Source organism: Pongo pygmaeus, chromosome 13, assembly GCF_028885625.2.
Source record: "Pongo pygmaeus isolate AG05252 chromosome 13, NHGRI_mPonPyg2-v2.0_pri, whole genome shotgun sequence".
Lineage (NCBI taxonomy): Eukaryota > Metazoa > Chordata > Mammalia > Primates > Hominidae > Pongo > Pongo pygmaeus.
The window spans coordinates 112782172-112800513 of record NC_072386.2 but is presented as its reverse complement, the minus strand read 5'-3'; the positions used below and the strand labels follow the sequence as shown (position 1 = coordinate 112800513).

At 45.8% G+C, this 18342-nt stretch overlaps 1 protein-coding gene across 3 annotated transcripts in view; it reads right to left on the bottom strand.

Moving 5' to 3' along the window:
- The window catches only part of MORN5 (MORN repeat containing 5), a 39991-nt gene extending 21676 nt beyond the window's left edge, over positions 1–18315 (bottom strand). Inside the window, exons 1-4 of one of the 3 annotated variants that reach the window (XM_054501627.1) lie at positions 18204–18315; positions 10700–10847; positions 7839–7950; positions 3010–3141 (exon numbers count right to left, since the gene is read on the bottom strand). In XM_054501627.1, the coding sequence (XP_054357602.1) occupies positions 3010–3141; positions 7839–7950; positions 10700–10847; positions 18204–18250 (439 nt within the window). In that variant the 5' untranslated portion in view covers positions 18251–18315. Of the gene's footprint in view, positions 1–2920; positions 3142–7838; positions 7951–10699; positions 10848–18203 lie in introns of those variants that run through there. The other 2 variants (XM_054501626.1, XM_054501628.1) reach the window with 2 other exon arrangements.
- Between the last annotated feature and the right edge of the window lie 27 nt (positions 18316–18342).

Here is an 18342-nt window from a genome sequence, read left to right as displayed (position 1 = left end):
CAAAAGATGGGTGCAGTGTCTGTTGGGGCTTCCTATCTCCCCTCTGTGGGAGAAGGGGAGAGGGCCTTGTGTTAATATGAAGGATGCATTGAAACTTGTTATACAAAAAAATATACATTTGTTAATGTTGTACAGAAGACTTAATATCTGTAGAAGAATGTGTGTGGATGCTGAGCAACAAAAGGGGTGGCTGGGCCAGTGAGAAGCTATTGACACCTGGCTAGGTGCAGTGTCAGGTAATTCCAGCACTTTGGGAGGCCGAGGTGGATGGATCACCTGAGGTCAGTAGTTCAAGACCAGCCAGGCTAACATGGCAAAACCCCGCCTCTACTAAAAATACAAAAATTAGCTGGGCCTGGTGGCGGGTGCCTATAATCCCAGCTACTCGGGAGGCTGAGGCAGGAGAATCATTTGAACCTGGGAGGCAGAGGTTGCAGGGAGCCAAGATCGCGTCATTGTACTCCCGATTGGGCAACAAGAGTGAAACTCCATCTCAAAATGAAAAAAAGAAGCTACTGACTCTCAGCTCCAAACTGAGCCTTCTATACTTAACTTGGCAATGGTGGGACTGGAACTGTCTGAATTACATTAGTTTTGCCAGCCGGCTCCTTGTCAGGGGCTGTCAGGCAGACAAAGATATACTCCTTTCTGTTGTCTTTGTTGTTCATGCCAGTGTTATCTCAGCAGTGTCATTTCACTTCCAGGTTCCAGTTTTTTCCACACTCCTAGAATCAGGTTCATCTCTCTCTTCAAAGGCTCCACTGGACAGTGCTCCCCCGCCAGAGGTCTGGGTCCCAGGTCTGCAGGAGCCCTGCTCTGAGCTCCAAGGAGCCAGCCCTAGCTGGCCTCTGCTCAGGGGTCTGGGTTGCAGGTCCTGGGGGGTCCCTCTGTTGACCTTCTAGGTTCTTACAACCTAATCTCTTACTATTGTCCCCAGTCCTTGAGGGGGTGCCTGCATCCTGCAGTTACTTTCTCTGTTACCTCAATGTCTTCCTTTGCTTTTCTAGTTCCCTGGTAGCCACCAATTTCCTGATATTAAATTCTTTCCATTTTTCTTTTCTTTTTTTTTTTTTTTTTGAGACGGAGAATCACACTATCACCCGGGCTGGAGTGGAGTGGCACAATCTTGGCTCACTACAACCTCCGCCTCCCAGGTTCAAGCGATTCTCCTGCCTCAGCCTCCGGAGTAGCTGGGATTACAGGCACCCACCACCACGCCCAGCTAATTTTTTGTATTTTTAGTAGAGACGGGGTTTCACTATGTTGGCCAGGCGGTCTCGAACTCCTGACCTTGTGATCTGCCCACCTTGGCATCCCAAAGTGCTGGGATTACAGGCGTGAGCCACGGCGCCTGGCCTCTTTCCATTTTTCTAACTGAACTCTTACTGATACAAGATAATGCAGAGTTCCTTCTCACATGGATCCTACAGTCTAGTGGGAGAGACAGATATTAAGCAAATAATTACATTTAATTATGTTGAAATAAGTGCCATGAAGGAAAAGTACAAATTATATTAGCATATTAAAGGCCCTGAGAAGTTCTGCAGTAAATAAGCCTGGTTAGCATTGTTTAGGGCAATATCTCCTTGTTTTATTTGACCAAGAAACTTCATGGTAAACCTATTAGCACCCAGCAGAGTTAGCGTGCTACAGAGTAGTGCATTGTGCAAATGGAAAAGGGAAGTCATTGAAGAAATGTGAGCCCGGGGAATTGGAGTGTGAGCATTTGCCATGTTCCTCCAGTAGCATCCAGTGGGTTAGGGGCATCTTAGCTCCAGGATTCCAGTCACAGGATTAGCTGACAATTCTCCTTGCTCTTATTCTAGCCCCACAAGGCACCTTTCTGGTCATCACTGACTTACTGAGTAAATTTCCCTATAGGGAGAGGATGCTCTCATTCACCAGCCCAGATGTTCTGGTCTACCTGGCAGTTTCTTTCTCATTATAGAGCAAGGTTTCTTGACCTAGGTCTTTAGAGGGACCATCCATCCCTTAAGACTATCTGCAAAATGTGTGTGTGTGTGTATGCATGTGCGTGTGTAGGCGCACATGTGTGCACATGTGTGCTTGTGTGTGTGCATGCATGGACATTTTTCTGGCAAGAGGGTCCGTATCTTTTGATATTCCTAGTGGGAGTGTGACTCCAGAAAAGGGTAAGGTTAGGAATCACTGCATTAAAGGAAAATGTTCCTATTATTTGTGTACTGATCTCTTGTGGGTGTGGTCACTGTAAATGGGTTCTTCTCAGTCTGATCAGCCTTGTGTTGACTCACCAAACTGAGGTTCTGGATCCTCCAAGGTACCTACTCCCCTGGCTAAAGGATGAACCAACCTTCTTGGACCTCAAGGGATCACTTCCCTTTAGGCCATTGCCTGTGCCATTTCCTCTCCACAGGCCTTGTGGTCAACTCCCAGTTATTCTTCAGGTCTCAGCTTAGAAGTCATTTCCTCCTTGAAACCTTCTCTGACTAACCACTTTGGGATTTGATACCCCTTATTTGTGCTCCCACAGCATCCGTCCCACCTCTCTGGGGTCCCTACTTTCCCTTCCCACAGGACCATGTTTTTCCCTTCACTGTGTTTGTTCCATGATACAATTAACTGTTTATAGTACTTCTCTGCCACTTTTAGAATGCAAGCTCCACAAGGGGGGCTGTGTCCAGCTTTGCTCTGCTTTTCCCCCAACACCAAGCACAGTGTCTAGCATATAGTAGGTGCCCATTAAAATCGAAGGAATGCGTACAAAAATAAGTACCTTAATCCTTTCAGTGAGACATTTACGTGCTGTCACAGCTAGACCACGAATGTCCTTTTACCTCACTCTAGGACTATGTACAGATTTGCCAGCCACGAGAAGTCCAAAAAATAAAACATCCAGGTAATCAACTTTCATCTTTTATCAGCAAAAGCTTCTTTCTCATCAAGTGTGTGCATACATTTGTACATACAGATGCACACACTTATATGTGGATGAAGAGAAAATGTGCTGCAGTGTCGGAAGAAACCTACCTGCGTTTCTTAGAAAGCAGTTCCTATAGTCCTTGACTACCCTCGTGACTGGGTTATAGAAGCCGTCTCCACAATCGTAATAGCCCTTGGGGATTTTTCTAGGTGGGTCCATATTGGTGAGTTGAGCCATACCTTGAAAGAACATAATGGGCAATTAGTTCACCATCAAGGCCAAATCCAAACCCAGTGTTCCCATAAGGTCCACTTGTGGCTGGTGGCTCATGTGACTATCTGGCTCCACTGTTGAACTAAATACCCCTTACTCAGGGCAAGAAGCAAACCCAGCAGAAACAGTGCCCCAAAGGAACTTTCTGAACATGGCTCTTGGGAACAGAGTCTTGGGAACTAGACCCTCTGTCTTCTTCTTCCTTTGACCCCATCCTCCTCCATTTCTTGGGATACCATGACAAAAGGCACAGGTTCTGAAGTTAGACAGACCCTGAGGGTGAGTCAGAGTCGGCAAATGGATAGGAGAGCATCAGGTCAAGAAGAGGGGTGGCATTCAAAGCATGGGCAGAGGCCAGAGGCATGGATCCGTAAGCCCAACTCTGGAGACCTTGTAGAGCAGAGCACGTATGAAGGAGAAGAGCAGAAAAGAAATGGATCAGGTGGACAAGGGGCAGGTGGTGGAGAACTTTGAGTCTTGCCAAAATTACCACTGTGGCTGCCACTCATTGAATGTTTATTATGTGCCAGGCATTGTGCTCCTCTTTTAATTAATCCTGAGAGCAACTCTGTGGCTCCATTTTACAGATAAGAAAACTGAGGCTCAGAGAAGTTAAAGTAACTTTCCCAAGGTTATCCAGCTAGGAAGCAGTCCAGCTCTGGAACCTGTATGTTCGGCTGCCAACATCAGGGGAGGAGAGAACCTAGGTGCAGCCACAGGACCAGGGACACTGAGACCCCTGGGAGGGAAAGAAGATTGAGTGTACCTTTTAGGTCATGCATACTATGTGTGTGTATCTTGAAATGCCATGGCTCAAGTAAAGGGAGAGGTTGGAATAAATAACTTCTCAGGTTCCTTCTAACTATAGTTCCTATAATTCCTTGTTCTCTAGACTGAGAGCTGGATGCCCACTGAGCACACAGCACCATGTCCACAACTCAGTGTCTTGCACACAGCTGGTACTCTTGTGTTGCTTAATGACATACCTAACCCTAACCCTGACACTGACCCTGATCCTAAACCTAACCCCATATGTACTGGCTAATGATTAGCGAGCACTTACTCCGTGTCAAGCACTTTACAGCCATTCTCTCACCAAAGCCTCATGCCAATGCCCATCTCACAGATGCTCGAAGAGGTCGCGGGGCACTTTTAACCCTCAGCCTGCCTTGCAAGCAGGGCGAGTTGCCCTAACAATGCCAGCCCCAAGAGGCAAAGTGTGGAGTGACAAGGGAAGGAAGCAGCTACTTAGAATCAAGCTGCTCTTCTGAGGGTCACAGGAGAAGCAGGGGAGAGCCAGGCGTGTTCGGGAAAAGCCACCACGAGACTGGCAGAGGCTCTGCTTTAGCAAAACCAGCCATTGTGTGCGAGCTAAGGCTTAAGGCTGAGGGCTTTTTGCCTACAGCCTTAATTGGGGTGAAGAGCCCATGGCAAAGTCCAGGCCTCCCATCATAACTAATCCAGGAGGAGTGATTTGCAAGGTTCTCAAGCTGCAGCTAGACTGGCAGCTCTTTGAAGGGAGAGATGATGTCCTCTTAACTCTGGTCTCCCTGGGTCCAGCCAGTGTCTGACATATAGTAGGAGCTTAGGAAATGTTTCTTAATGTCATTGCCTTAACTCCCCTAAGCACGTACTTCACCCTGCACTGTGATGTCAATATCATTATCCCTGTTTGACAATAACTCTTTAACAAGTACCCACTGTATGCCAGACAATGTGCTAGGGCCCTGCCCTCATGTTGCTCACAGCTTGGGAAGACGAGCTGAACACTCATGATCCAAGCCCTGGGAGGAGATCATGGCTGCTGTGATATGCCACAGGGAGACCTTACCTAGTGTGGGAATTCAGGGAAGGGGGTCCCACCTTCAGGACGTTGAGCTGAGAACTGAAAGACAAGAAGGAGTTATTTGGGTGAAGTAAGAGGGTTAAAGTATTCCAGGCAGAGAGAATGGCAGGAAAAAGTGTGGTCTCTTTGAGAAATAGAGAGAAAGCAAGCATGGCAAGAGGCGAGAGAGAAAAACCGAGAAGGGTGGGTAGCCCAGGATGAGGCTGGGACATGAGCAGGAGCCAGAGAATGTCACCGTTTCTGAGAATTTGAAACCTTATCTTGAGGGTATCGGGGGCACTCAAGGGGTGGGGCGGTGGGGAGGCAATAAGATTCACACTTTAAAAGATGTAAGTGGCCGGACATGGTGGCTCACGCCTGTAATCCCAAGTTAAGGAGGGAGGGTTGCTTGAGGCCGGGAGTTCTAGATGAGCTTGGGCAACATGGCAAGACCCATCTCTACAAGAAACTTAAAAAAAAGAAAATTAACCAGGAGTGGTGGTGCATGCCTGTAGTTCCAGCTACTTAGGAGGCCAGATCACTTGACAGGAGGATCGTTTGAGCCCAGGAGTTCAAAGTTAGACTGAGCTATGGTCACAACACTGCACTCTAGCCTGGGCAACAGAGTAAGCCTCTGTCTCAAAAAAAAAGATGGAAGTGACTGCAGAATGGAGAATGACCTCAAGGGGGCCAAGTGGGGATCTCTGGAGTCAGGTCATCAAGGGGAGAGATGATGGAGGGCTGGAACAGGGTAGTGGCAAAGAGTATGGAGAATGCTGCCTGGCACAGGGAAGTGCTCAATAAATATTTGTTGAATAAACAAATAAAGTCTATATTTCACAGGTAAAATCCATAGGACCATTGCACTTAGAGGGCAGGGGAAGGGAGGATTAGGCTTACCTAGGTGGATGGGCATGACATTCAGTGAGGCAGCCATCACCGTGGGGGTGACAGTGAATTCAGTGCAGACAAGTTGGGAACAACCAATACAGGTGTCAGGGAAGCTTGATGCAGGGATCTTAGGCTCAGGGATTCTGATTTCAATTTAGAAGCTGATGGTAGTTGAAGGCTTAGAAGTGTATCAGCTTATTCAGGAAGAGCATATAGAGTGATAACAGAAAGTGCCTAAGCCAGAGAGCCCCGGGAACCTCAACATGAATAACTGGGGGTTGGGGGTTGTTGAGGAGGCACTGGCAAAGAAGCCTGGGGATAGGAGGAAAATAGCAGAGTAAGTGTCAGGAGCGCAAAGGGAGAGAAGGTCAAAACTGACTCAAGGTCATGAAGCCGGGAAGAGAAGGAGATGGGGGTTTGAGCTCAGGTCTGCCTGACTCCAGTGCCTGGGTGCTTCCTGGGGGCTTCTGCCCTGATGGAGGTTGACTTGTGCCGGCTCATCCAGCCATAGACAGAGAATGCTAGGACTCAAACCCACAATTTCTGGCTCCATGCTCTGTCAACCACAGCTCATGGTCTCTCATAAGCTAAGTTGGGATTGTTTTTATAGTATACAGAGTTGTTTCCCCATCTGTCATTTTGGATATATTATCTCTGCTGTGCCAAAAACTTACTCTTCTTTTTTTATTTTTTTATTATTTATTTATTTTTTATTATACTTTAAGTTCTGGGGTACATGTGCAGAATGTGCAGGTTTGTTACATAGGTATACACGTGCCATGGTGGTTTGCTGCACCCATCAACCCATCATCTACATTAGGTATTTCTCCTAATGCTATCCCTCCCCTAACCCCTGTCTTGAGGCTCACCTGACCTGGAACATGTCTCAAAACACTCAGATGAGTGTTTTTTAAGGTGCCACTCTCTGAATCCAGACTTGTAGTCCAAATGTAGCCCTCCGTGATGAAACACGGTTTTTGCGGGGAGGCAGCATGATATAGAGGACCTCAGAGAGGAAGACTGGGCCTCCATTGTGAGCTCTGCCACAGGGAACCATGTCTGGACTCCACAGCCTCAACCTGGAGTGACATGGGACTAGGAAGGCTGACTGGACAGGGTCATCTGGACATTAGGGAGACAGGGATTACAGAGAGCCTCCCCCAGCACCTGATACACAAAGCACATGCTCTGTCAGTACTGCTTTCGCCCTTAACTCTTTCTTTTTAAAATATTTACATAATTTTAGTGTTATAGTAGGTACTACAAATAAGAACACCTGACATGTACCATGCACCCACATGCATTCAAGGCACTGTTCTAAACACCTGACATGAATTATCTTATTTACAACAATCTTGGGAGGTAGATGATGCTATTGACCCCATTTTGATTTTTTTTTTTTTTCTGAGACCAGAGTGTCACTCTGTTGCCCAGGCTGGAGTGCAGTGGCGTGATCTCAGCTCACTGCAATCTCCACCTCCTGAGTTCAAACGATTCTCATGCCTCAGCCTCCTGAGTGGCTGGGATTACAGGCATGCCACCACACCCAGCTAATTTTTGTATTTTTAGTAGAGATGGGGTTTCACCATGTTGGCCAGGATGGTCTGAAAGTCCTGACCTCAAGTGATCCACCCGCCTTGGCCTCCCAAAGTGCTGGGATTACAGGCATGAGTCACTGCGCCCAGCCGATTGACTCCATTTTGAAGGGGAGAAACTGAGGCGCAGTGGGTAAAGTCCCTTGCCCGTGGTCCTCTGGCTAGCACAGTGGAGCTGAGATATGAGGACTGGCCCTCCTGGCTCTAGGACCTGGGTCTTTTGTATTCTTCTGCGCCTGCTCAGTTCCTCTTCCCCTGTAAGTTACTTCAGTAGGACACAGTCCACTTATCTGAAACTGTCTTAGTTTCCCTCTCAGTTTGGGTATGAAGGAAAGGGTGGGTGCCTGGGTACCTGCAGGCTTCAAGCCATTGAGGATCTCTGTGTAAAACCTCCGATCATAGCCGTCGCAGTAATGCCAGTTCTTCTCTTCATAGTGCAGCCCATCTGCGAAGGTATATGTGCCCTGGAAGACAAGGAGTGCACATATGCATCTGAGGAAGCTGAAGGCTTTTGGCCAAGAGGTTCAGATGTCAAGGGAAGTGGGGGGCTTTCTGATCGCCGCAGTAAAGAAGTGGTAACTATTACAATTATTATGGTTGTGACAACGAGAGGGAATGGGTATAAGTGCTGAGCCCTGTCCCTGCCGCTAAAAGTAGGTGAAATCACTTTGGCAGATGAACTTGGGCAGGTGACCCACTCTCTCTGGCCCTTCATTTCCTCATTTGTAAAATGAAGTTAATGATGGTGTACATGAAATAGGGTTGATTGAAAATTCAATGAGATAGCACACGTGAAGCATTTAGCACAGTGCCTGGCTGTGATGGTTGATTTTGTGAGACAACTTGACTGGGTTGAGGGAAAGCGATGCCCAGATAGCTGGTAAAACATTTCTGGGTGTGTTCATGAGGGCGTTTCTAGAAGGGATTCACATTTTAATCGGTGGACTGAGCAAAGAAGTTCTACCCTCACCAAAGTGGGTGGGCATCATACAATCTGTTGAGGGCCTGGATAGAACAAAAAGGCAGAGGAAGTGCCAATTTGTTCTCTCTGCTTGTGCTGGGACATCCATCTTCCTAGCCCTTGGACATCAGCATTCCTGGTTCTCGGGCCTTTGAACTCTGACTGGGACTTCCACCATTGATCCCCCTGATTGAGGCCCTTGGGTTTGGACTGGAACTACACTAACAGCTTTCCTGGGCCTCCAGGTTGCAGAGGGAAGATTGGGAGGCTTCTTAGCCTCCATAATCTTGTGAGCCAATCCCTAATATTAATCTCTTTGCATACATCTCTGTATATCCTATTGGTTTTGGGTCTCTGAAGAACCCTGACTGACACACTGACACAAAGTAAGCACTCAATAAATGTTATTATTCTTTTATTATTATTATAGCTGGAAAGGTCAGAGCCATCAGCCACGGCCCTTTGTCCAAACACATACATTCTGCCTTTGCTGCCTTACTGCTAAAGGAAGCCTCAGGATGTAGAAATTGCATTGGCCTGGGCATCAGGAAACACTGGTGGAAATTCCAATGATACTATTAATTCACTGTGTGACCTCGGGTAAGTCACATCCCCTTCCTGGGGCTTAGACTCTCCAAGCTATAAAACAAGAAGCATTTCTTAACCTTTTTTAGGTCATGAGTCAGGCCCCAACATGCTCTTAGTGAAACTGATGAAAACTATAGATGCTTTTCCTGGAGAAAAACTTAGTCCCCTTTATACAGAAACTTCTGTATGTAAATCAAGAGGTTTCAGTGACTCCCTGAATTCTATTCATGACTCACAAATACCAGGGTAAGAATCCTTGGATTAGGTAAGTTATAATAATAGTAGCAGTGATGGTGGTAATAAGAACTAACACTTATTGAGTGCCTCTTGTGTGCCAGGAACTTAGCAAAGTGTTTACATATATATATTGCCTCATTTACTCTTATGATCATCCTAGGAGGTGCCTTGTACTATTGCGGTAGGCTGAATAATGGTCCCCCAAAGATGTCCCTGTCTGCTGCAACCTGTGAATATGCTACTTTACATGGCAAGAGGGATCTTGCAGATGCAATTAAATGAAGGATCCTGAAGTGGGAACATTATATGGATTATCTGGGTGTGCCAAATATGATTGCAAGGTTCCTATGAGAGGGAAACAGTAAGGTCAGGGTGAGAGAAGACGAGATGATGATGAAAGCAGAGGGACGAAGGGTGATGTGATGATGAAAGCAGAGGTCAGAGTGATGCGTGGCCATGAGCCAAGGAATGCAGGCAGCCTCTAGAAGCTGGAAAAGGCAAGGAAACAGGTTTTCCCATAGAGCCTCTGGACGGAATGCAGGCTTGCTGACCTATTTCAGACTTTTGAGCTCCAGAACTGTAAGATAATACATTCGTGCTGATTTCAGACTAAATTTGTGGTAACCTGTTATAGTACCAACAGATAACTAATGCAACTAACTGTCCCGAGTTGATAGGTGAAGAACTCTCAGGGAGGTGAAGTCGTGGGCCCAAGATCAGGCAGTAAGTGGCGTAACAGATGCAAATTCATCATGGCCTCTTCACAGATCCTTCCAGATCTAGAGGGAGAGGATTCTAGAGCCCTGGGAGATCCAGAAGCAGGGAGAAATTAGCCGGGCATGGTGGCACATACCTGTAATCCCAGCTACTCAGGAGGCCTAGGCAAGAGAACAGCTTGAACCCAGGAGGCAGAGGTTGTGGTGAGCTGAGATCACAGCACTGCACTCCAGCCTGGGCAACAGAGTGAGACTCATTTTCAAAAAAAAAAAAAAAAAGGCCAGGTGCGGTGGCTCGCACCTGCTCACCTGTAATCCCAGCACTTTGGGAGGCCAAGGCGGGTGGATCACAAGGTCAAGAGATCGAGACCATCCTGGCAAACATGGTGAAACCCAATCTCTACTAAAAATACAAAAATTAGCTGGGCGTGGTGGCGCACACCCGTAGTCCCAGCTACTCGGGAGGCTGAGGCAGGAGAATCGCTTGAACCCAGGAGGCGGAGGTTGTAGTGAGCCAAGATTGTGCCACTGCACTCCAGCCTGGTGACAGAGTGAGACTAAAAAAAAAAAAAAAAAAAAAAAAAAGTGGGGGAGTCGGGGAGAAGCAAAGAGAAGAGTGAATGGAAGGAGGTGGGCACCAGACAGGGAGGATGGGGCGCCAGAGGGTGAGGCTCTTCTTGCCTCACAGCACCCGCCCCCCTGGCTGATCACCTTTATGGCCAATCCGTTTTCCCAAATGGCATCGTATTGGCTTCCGCTGGGGAAGTACAGGGTTCCTTTGCCATGAAACATGCCATCCTTCATTTCCCCAACATATATTGTTTCGGTAGGGAGGATGTACTTGGCTTTGCCCTCCATCCTGTAAAGACACAGGGAAGTCACTGAGCCCTGTGTGACAGCTGCAGGGTCAGAGCTGGCAGGCGACAGAGTGAGCAGGAACCCCGTTCTCAGCATTCTCATCCTTCTCATCCCAGCAGCACTCTGCTGAAAACAAAATTTTTGTTTTGTTTCCCTCAAAAGCTCAAAAATGAAAAGAGGGGAATAGAGTTTGCTCTGTTCATTCTCCCGTTCACCTACAGGCTCACTCTCACCTTGGAGTTCACACTGCTCCCTGAAATAAACCCCCTTAGTAGGCTCAGAGAGTGTAGAGATGTGTCCAAAACCACACAGTAAAAACTGTGGACATTAGAGCCCAGGTTTTCTGGCAGCTGGTTCTGTGATTTCTCTGTCCCCCATGACTAACCCATCCTTGCCTATTATGCCACAAGTGGAATATTTGGGAAAATATGAAATTTAGAGACAGGAGTAAGGGTTTGAATCTTACACCATTTTATATATATATTATCTTGGATACTGATATTGTTTGGCTGTGTCCCCACCCAAATCTCATCTGGAATTGTAGCTCCTATAATCCCCACATGTCATGGGAGGGACCCAGTGGGAGGTAACTGACCCATGGGGGTGGGTTTTTCCTGTGCTGTTCTCATGATAGTGAATAAGTCTCATGAGATCTGATGGTTTTATAAAGGGCAATTCCCCTTAACATGCTCTTTTGCCTGCTGCCATGTAAGATGTGCCTTTGTTCCCCCTTTGCCTCCACCATGATGGTGAGGCCTTCCCAGCCATGTGGAACTGTGAGTCCATTAAGCCTCTTTCCTTTACAGATTACCCAGTCTTGGGTTATGTCCTTACAGCAGTGTGAGAACAGACTAATACAGATACTTTCCCAAACCTCTTTGCTTGTGCCTCCCTGTCTTCCTTCCCTTCCTTCTTTCCTTCCAAACAGGTATTTACAGAGCACCTACATTTTGTCAGGGACTATGCTGATGGTCTAACCTGCTGAATACAACACAGATTCAACAGTGATCAAGGCAGATGCAGTCCCTGTCCTTGGGGGGCTCACAGTCTAGTGGGGGACAAAATTGAGCAATTATACAATGTGTGATAAGTGCTATGCAGGAGGAAGACAGGCTCATACAGGAGAACAAGGCAGGGACACCAGCTTGACCAGTTGACTAGCTTCTTTGTTTTGTTTTTTTCCAAGACCAGGCCTCGTTCTGTTTCCCAGGCTGGAGTACAGTGGTGTGATCATGGCTCAATGCAGCCTCAATCTCCTGAACTCAAGTGATCCTCCCACCTCAGCCTCCCAAGTAGTCGGGACCTCAGGCGTGCCTCACCACACCCGGGTGATTTAATTTTCTTTCTTTTTTTTTTTTTTTTGAGAGATGGGGTTTCCGTATGTTGCCCAGGCTGATCTAGAACTCCTGGGCTCAAGTGATCCTCCTGCCTCAGCCTCCCAAAATGTTGGATTGCAGGTGTGAGCCACTGCACTGGGCTGACCAGTTTCTTTATGGGTGAAATGGCTGCAATTAATCCAGATAACATATAACGATTTTCCTAGTAAAGGGCCTGACATATAGTGAGTGCTTAATAAATATGCTTTCATTCATTCCTTCTCCATTCCTCACAACAAGCTGAAGGCTCCTCTCCTAACTCTGACCTTCTTTAGGCTTTTGCTAGTACCTCTGTCGGGATGTGTAACACTTTCTATCTTGTTTTGTAATTAGATATCTTATCTCCTGTATTTAATTAAAGCTTCTTTAAAGGAAGACCTTGGTATCCTCAACTCCTAGAAACACTAAGCAGGTGCTTCATAAACGTCTCCTGAGTAAAGAATGAAGGAAACAGAAAGAGTAGTCAGTGAACAGAGTGGATGACAAAGTTGTTGAGATAACTGAGTGAGATGATGGATGTGAAACTATAGCAAAATGCCCGGCATAGAGCAAGAACTTGAAAACTATTTCGCTTTTATTCTAGTGCAAGACATGGGGGGAAGGGAGAACTCCTCTTCTCCTTCCCTCCTGTACTCTTTGCTTGAGCTCACATCTATCATTTCTAAGCACCATCTCCATATTCAAGTTCTATACCCTTCTCTGAGGTTAGACCCCACCCCTTTTCTTACCTCGAACTGGACATCACTGTTCAGACCTCTAACAGACATCTCCAACTCGCCTAAAACAGAACTCATCTCCTCCTCCCCTAAGCGGCACCTCCTTAGAGTTCTCTATTTCCATGAATGGTATCAGAATCCTCTGGTTCAAGGCCAGGAGCTGGGCCCAGGGCTGGGGCTGTAAGCCATCTCTGGATGGGACTGGAGCCAATCAGCTGCCAACTCCTGGCAGTAAAATCCCCAAACCTCTCCTACATTTTTCTCTTTCCTGCAGATCCACTGCTTCTGCCTTGGCCCAGGGTTCTGCTGCCTCTTACTGGGACAACTGCAGTGAGCTCTGAGCTGATCTCCTCATCTTCACTTTTCCTGCTTCCCTCCTCTCTCTCCCTCCTTCTCTCCTTCTCCTCCCTCCTTCTTTTTCTCCTTCCCTCTCTCTCTCTTTCCCTTCCTTTCTCCCTCCTTCTCTTCCATTTTAAAAAATTCATTCAAGGTGAAAAGCCTGCCTTCTAAATTCAAAGTAAGTTAAAAAGAAGAAAAAAACCACTTTGTAGTGAAGACTTCAATCCATAATAAGGATATGATTACCAGATCTCAAATACCTATCAATTAGCTGGGCATGGTGGCGCATATCTGTGGTCCCAGCTACCGGGGAGGCTGAGGTGGGAGGATCGCTTCAGTCCGGTGGGGTGGACATTGCTGTGAGCCAAGACTGCACCACTGCACTCCAGCCAGAGTACTCCAGAGTGAGACCGTGTCTCAAACAAACCCCTCAAAACCCATGATTCATTCATTCATTCATTCAGCCAACATTTACTGAGTCTCTACCACACATATGCATTATGAGGACAGATACGGAGATGAAATAAGTTTTATTTCCTGATGCTTGGCCCTACCAGGATCTATCAGTGGTTCCTCCACCACCAGAATTGTGCATGGTATTGAAATTTCTTTGCCAGAGCACAGACCGCCTGTCCAGCTTCCCCTCGCATAACTCCTCTGGGCACAACCCACTCTCCTGCCAAACCGAACTGCCAGCTCTACTCCATACGTGCCCTCTGGGCTATTGCTCATGCTGTTCCCTCTGCCTAGAAACTTCTAGAAAAAAAATTCTTCATCTTGCATCTCCAACCACCTAAATCCTACCCAACCTTCAAGGCCCATTTCAAATATTATCTCTTCCATGAAGCCTTTAGGGACGGATCCAACTGTATGTGGCCTCTGAAGGGCCCCAGCAGCAGGGCTCTATTGTAGAAAGCACATGGGCTTTACAGTCTGATAGACCTGGGTTTTAATACCTGCTCTGCCAAATGCTAACTGGGTGACTTTGGGCAAGTTATATAATTACTCCGAGCCTTACTTTTCCCATCTGTAAAACAGGATAATGCTATCTATCTCAAAGAGTCCCTGTGAAGAGAAGATGCAGGCAAAGCCACCCAGAGCACAGTAGTTGCTACATAAATGCGATGGGCGTCCCTTCCTCCCCTGTGTCTGTAGGTCTCTTCTGGCACTTACCTTGTGGTGCTTTGGAGTGGAGTTATCTAGAACTCAATTGTGCAACTACTCCAAAGAAACCATAATATTGAGGTCAGACAGATACTACATTAACCTTTTATTTTTTTAATATTTACACGTGGTACAGGGAAATTATGTCTCTTTTAAGGTTTTTTTAAAGTAGATTTATTGAAGTGTAATTGACATACAATAGGCCACGTGTTTAAAGTGTACAATTTGATAGGTTTTGACATCACCTGGGAAAACATCATCACAATCAAGACAAAATATCTACTCCCCACAAAAGTTTCTGTATGCCTTTCTGTACTACTTCCTCCTTGCCCCGCCCACAATCCTCATCTCTGGGTGACTACTGATCTACTTTCTGTCCCCATAGATTTGCATTTTCTACAATTTTACATAAATGGAATCATACAGTATCTACTCTTTTTTTGTCTGGCTTCTTTCACTTAACATAATTTTTTGAGATTCATTCATGTTGTTCTGTGTACCAATAGTTTACTCCTTTTTATTGCTGAGTAGTATTCCAATGAATGGATATACCACAATTAGTTTCTTCATTCCCCTGTTGATGACATTTAGGTTTCTTTCTAGTTTTGGTTATTATAAATAAGGCTGCTATGAGTACTTGTATATATGTCTTTATATAGATATACACTTTCATTTCTGGGGTAAATACCTATGAGTGGAATGGCTGTTTAACTTTTTAAGAAACTGCCAAACTTTTCCAAAGCAGTCGTACCATTTGATGTTCCTATCAGCCGTGGAGAGTCTACATAAACTTTTTAAATCAAACGTTAAATATCAACTTCCTACTGTATAGAGAGGTTACTCTATTCATTTAAACTCCAAGAGGAAAATATCCCCTCCCTAAATTAAAAAAATCGATTGAGTATCTACCATCTGTAAATAACATCCATATATGATCATTACATATTCCTTGGAACACTGCTGTTGAATGTGCATTGCTTTCCCATTTTACAGATGAGGAAACTGAGGTACGGATGGTTAATTAAGTGTACAACAAGCAAATGGCAGACTTGAGCCCAGACCTGTCTCATGCTCTCATTACATGCTGAAATTTGAGATGCCCCAAATAGAACTCTAGTTAACTGTGGTGCTGGAGAGGATGTGGAGAAATAGGAACACTTTTACACTGTTGGTGGGACTGTAAACTAGTTCAACCATTGTGGAAGTTGGTGTGGCAATTCCTCAGGGATCTAGAACTAGAAATACCATTTGACCCAGCCATCCCATTACTGGGTATATACCCAAAGGATTATAAATCATGCTGCTATAAAGACACATGCACATGTATGTTTATTGCGGCACTATTCACAATAGCAAAGACTTGGAACCAACCCAAATGTCCAACAATGATAGACTGGATTAAGAAAATGTGGCACATATACACCATGGAATACTACGCAGCCATAAAAAACGATGAGTTCATGTCCTTTGTAGGGACACGGATGAAGCTGGAAACCATCATTCTCAGCAAACTATCACAAGGACAAAAAACCAAACACCGCATGTTCTCACTCATAGGTGTGAATTGAACAATGAGAACACATGGACACAGGAAGGGGAATATCACACACTGGGGACTGTTGTGGGGTGGGGGGAAGGGGGAGGGTTAGCATTAGGAGATATGAGATATACCTAATGCTAAATGATGAGTTAATGTGTGCAGCACACCAAGATGGCACATGTATGTAACAAACCTGCACGTTGTGCACATGTACCCTAAAACTTAAAGTATAATAAAAAAATTAAAAAAATACAAAATCAATACAGAACAACACATGTCCAACTTATGAAAAGAAGTATAACAAGTGAAAAACTGCTGACTTCTTGCTAGTTACGGGAAGTTGGGAAGCCCTGTTCAGGTCTGGGAATCCCTATCGTGGTTACAGAGGTACCAGACAACCTCAAGCAAAACCCAAATTCCTAGGGCCAAAGCATGGAAATGGCTGATTCGACGCACAAACCCAATGAAAATACACAGAAGGCCAAAGGCAAATGGTTGAAAGCCTTCCCTCTTTCACCTTGTCTGTGTGTTTCTCTCTCACACATACACAGCCCATTGAAAATTAATATAGTTTCTCAACTTTTTGTGCCTAAAATGCCCAATACCCCATCTCTATCTGCCAAAATTCTACCACCTTCACTGTAGCAGGGCCTTGTGAAAAGTAAGAATGTGGTTTGGACAGAGGATTGGGTTCAAATCCTGACTCTCTTACTTCCTAGCTGTGTATCCATAATGGTGGGCCAGTCATTTTGCTTCTCTTAACTTCTGTTCCTTTATTTGCAAGGTCAGCCTGAACTATCTCACTGAGTAGTGAGAGGGAGTACACACCAAGCACCTCTGCTGCTTTCCTGCTGAGTAGGATAAGTGTCTCAAGCCCTGTAAGGGTCACCTTTCTTACCTGGAAAGATAATAACATCTTCCCTGCAAGATTGATGTAATGATTGGAGAGATAGCATCCCATAGCATTCCTACCACCTTCTCTAGGAATCTATCTCCTATCCCTGTCCAGATCACAGATCCCTCTTTCCTATTAACTCAAAATGCCCTGGAATTCCACCAACTTGTGAATACAGGGCCCCAAGGTGGGAGTGCTTCACAGTCCCGACAACTAGCACTGGTTCGGCAAACCACTTCATATCATCCAGCCTCGGTTTCCTCAGCTACAAAAACAGAGATTCCACTTTCTTCATCCAGGGTGGTTGGCAAAAAAGAGTGGCCACCTCTGTGTTTCCTCTGCTTCTCTCTACTACAGATCTTACCACACTGAATCGCAGTTATCTGTTATGTCTACTTGTCGCATCATGTTTGAATGAACTTTCTGAAGACAGGGATTGTGCCCAGAGTCAATTCCAGGGCCTGGTACTCGTTAGCCACTCAACATTGTTGAATTGCTGGGCACGGTGGCTCATGCAAGAGGATCACTTAAGCCCAGGAGTACGAGACCAGCTTGGACAACATAGCAAGACGCCGTCTCTACAAAAGGCGTTGAAAAATTAGCTGGGGGTAGTGGTGCACACCGGTAGTCCCAGCTACTTGGGAGGCTGAGGCGGGAAGATTGTTTGAGCCTAGGGGGTCGAGGCTGCAGTGAGCAGTGAACAGGCCACTGCACTCCAGCCAGGGCAACAGAACGAGATCTTGTCTGAAAATAAAACAAAAACGAGAGAGAGAGAGAGGAAGGAAGGAAGGAAGGAAGGAAGGAAGGAAGGAAAAGAAAAGAAAAAAAAAACTGTTGAATTGTAGTCCACTACAGTGATTTGTGTATATAATCCTCTATAATAATCCCTAGATCGTGAACTCCTGGAAGGAAGCGACCGTGTAGATTCAGATTAGCCAGTCTCTCTTCCCTACTCTTCGTGTTTGTTTTCATAGCATTTACCACTATCTGTGATTATTTTATCACTTATTTGTTTATTGGCAATACATCTCCAACTGGATTATAAACTCCATAAGAGCAAGGATCTTGACATTTTAAATATTCTTATTCCTATGTTTAAAACTGGCAGATAGCACACATACACAGTCAATGCACACACACATATAAGTATATATGGAATGAATGCATCTCAGCTTTGCTGCTTATTAGATATAGTCCTTGAAAAAATTACTCGGGCAAGTTTGTGAAAGTGCCTGGCACAAGGTGTTTCGCAGAAGCAAAAAGACAGCCGTCTTTTTCCAGTCACAGCTATTCAAGGTATAGTAAGTGAATCAAATGAGCCCCTTACCTCCCATCTACATATTCCCCGATATATTTGCTCCCTGTGTACTCCATGGCGCCTGTTTTTAGCTTCCAGCTCTTAGGATCCGGAGTCTCAGTGGATACGGCATCACTATGACAACCTGGAGGGGTGGGCGGAGCCGAAT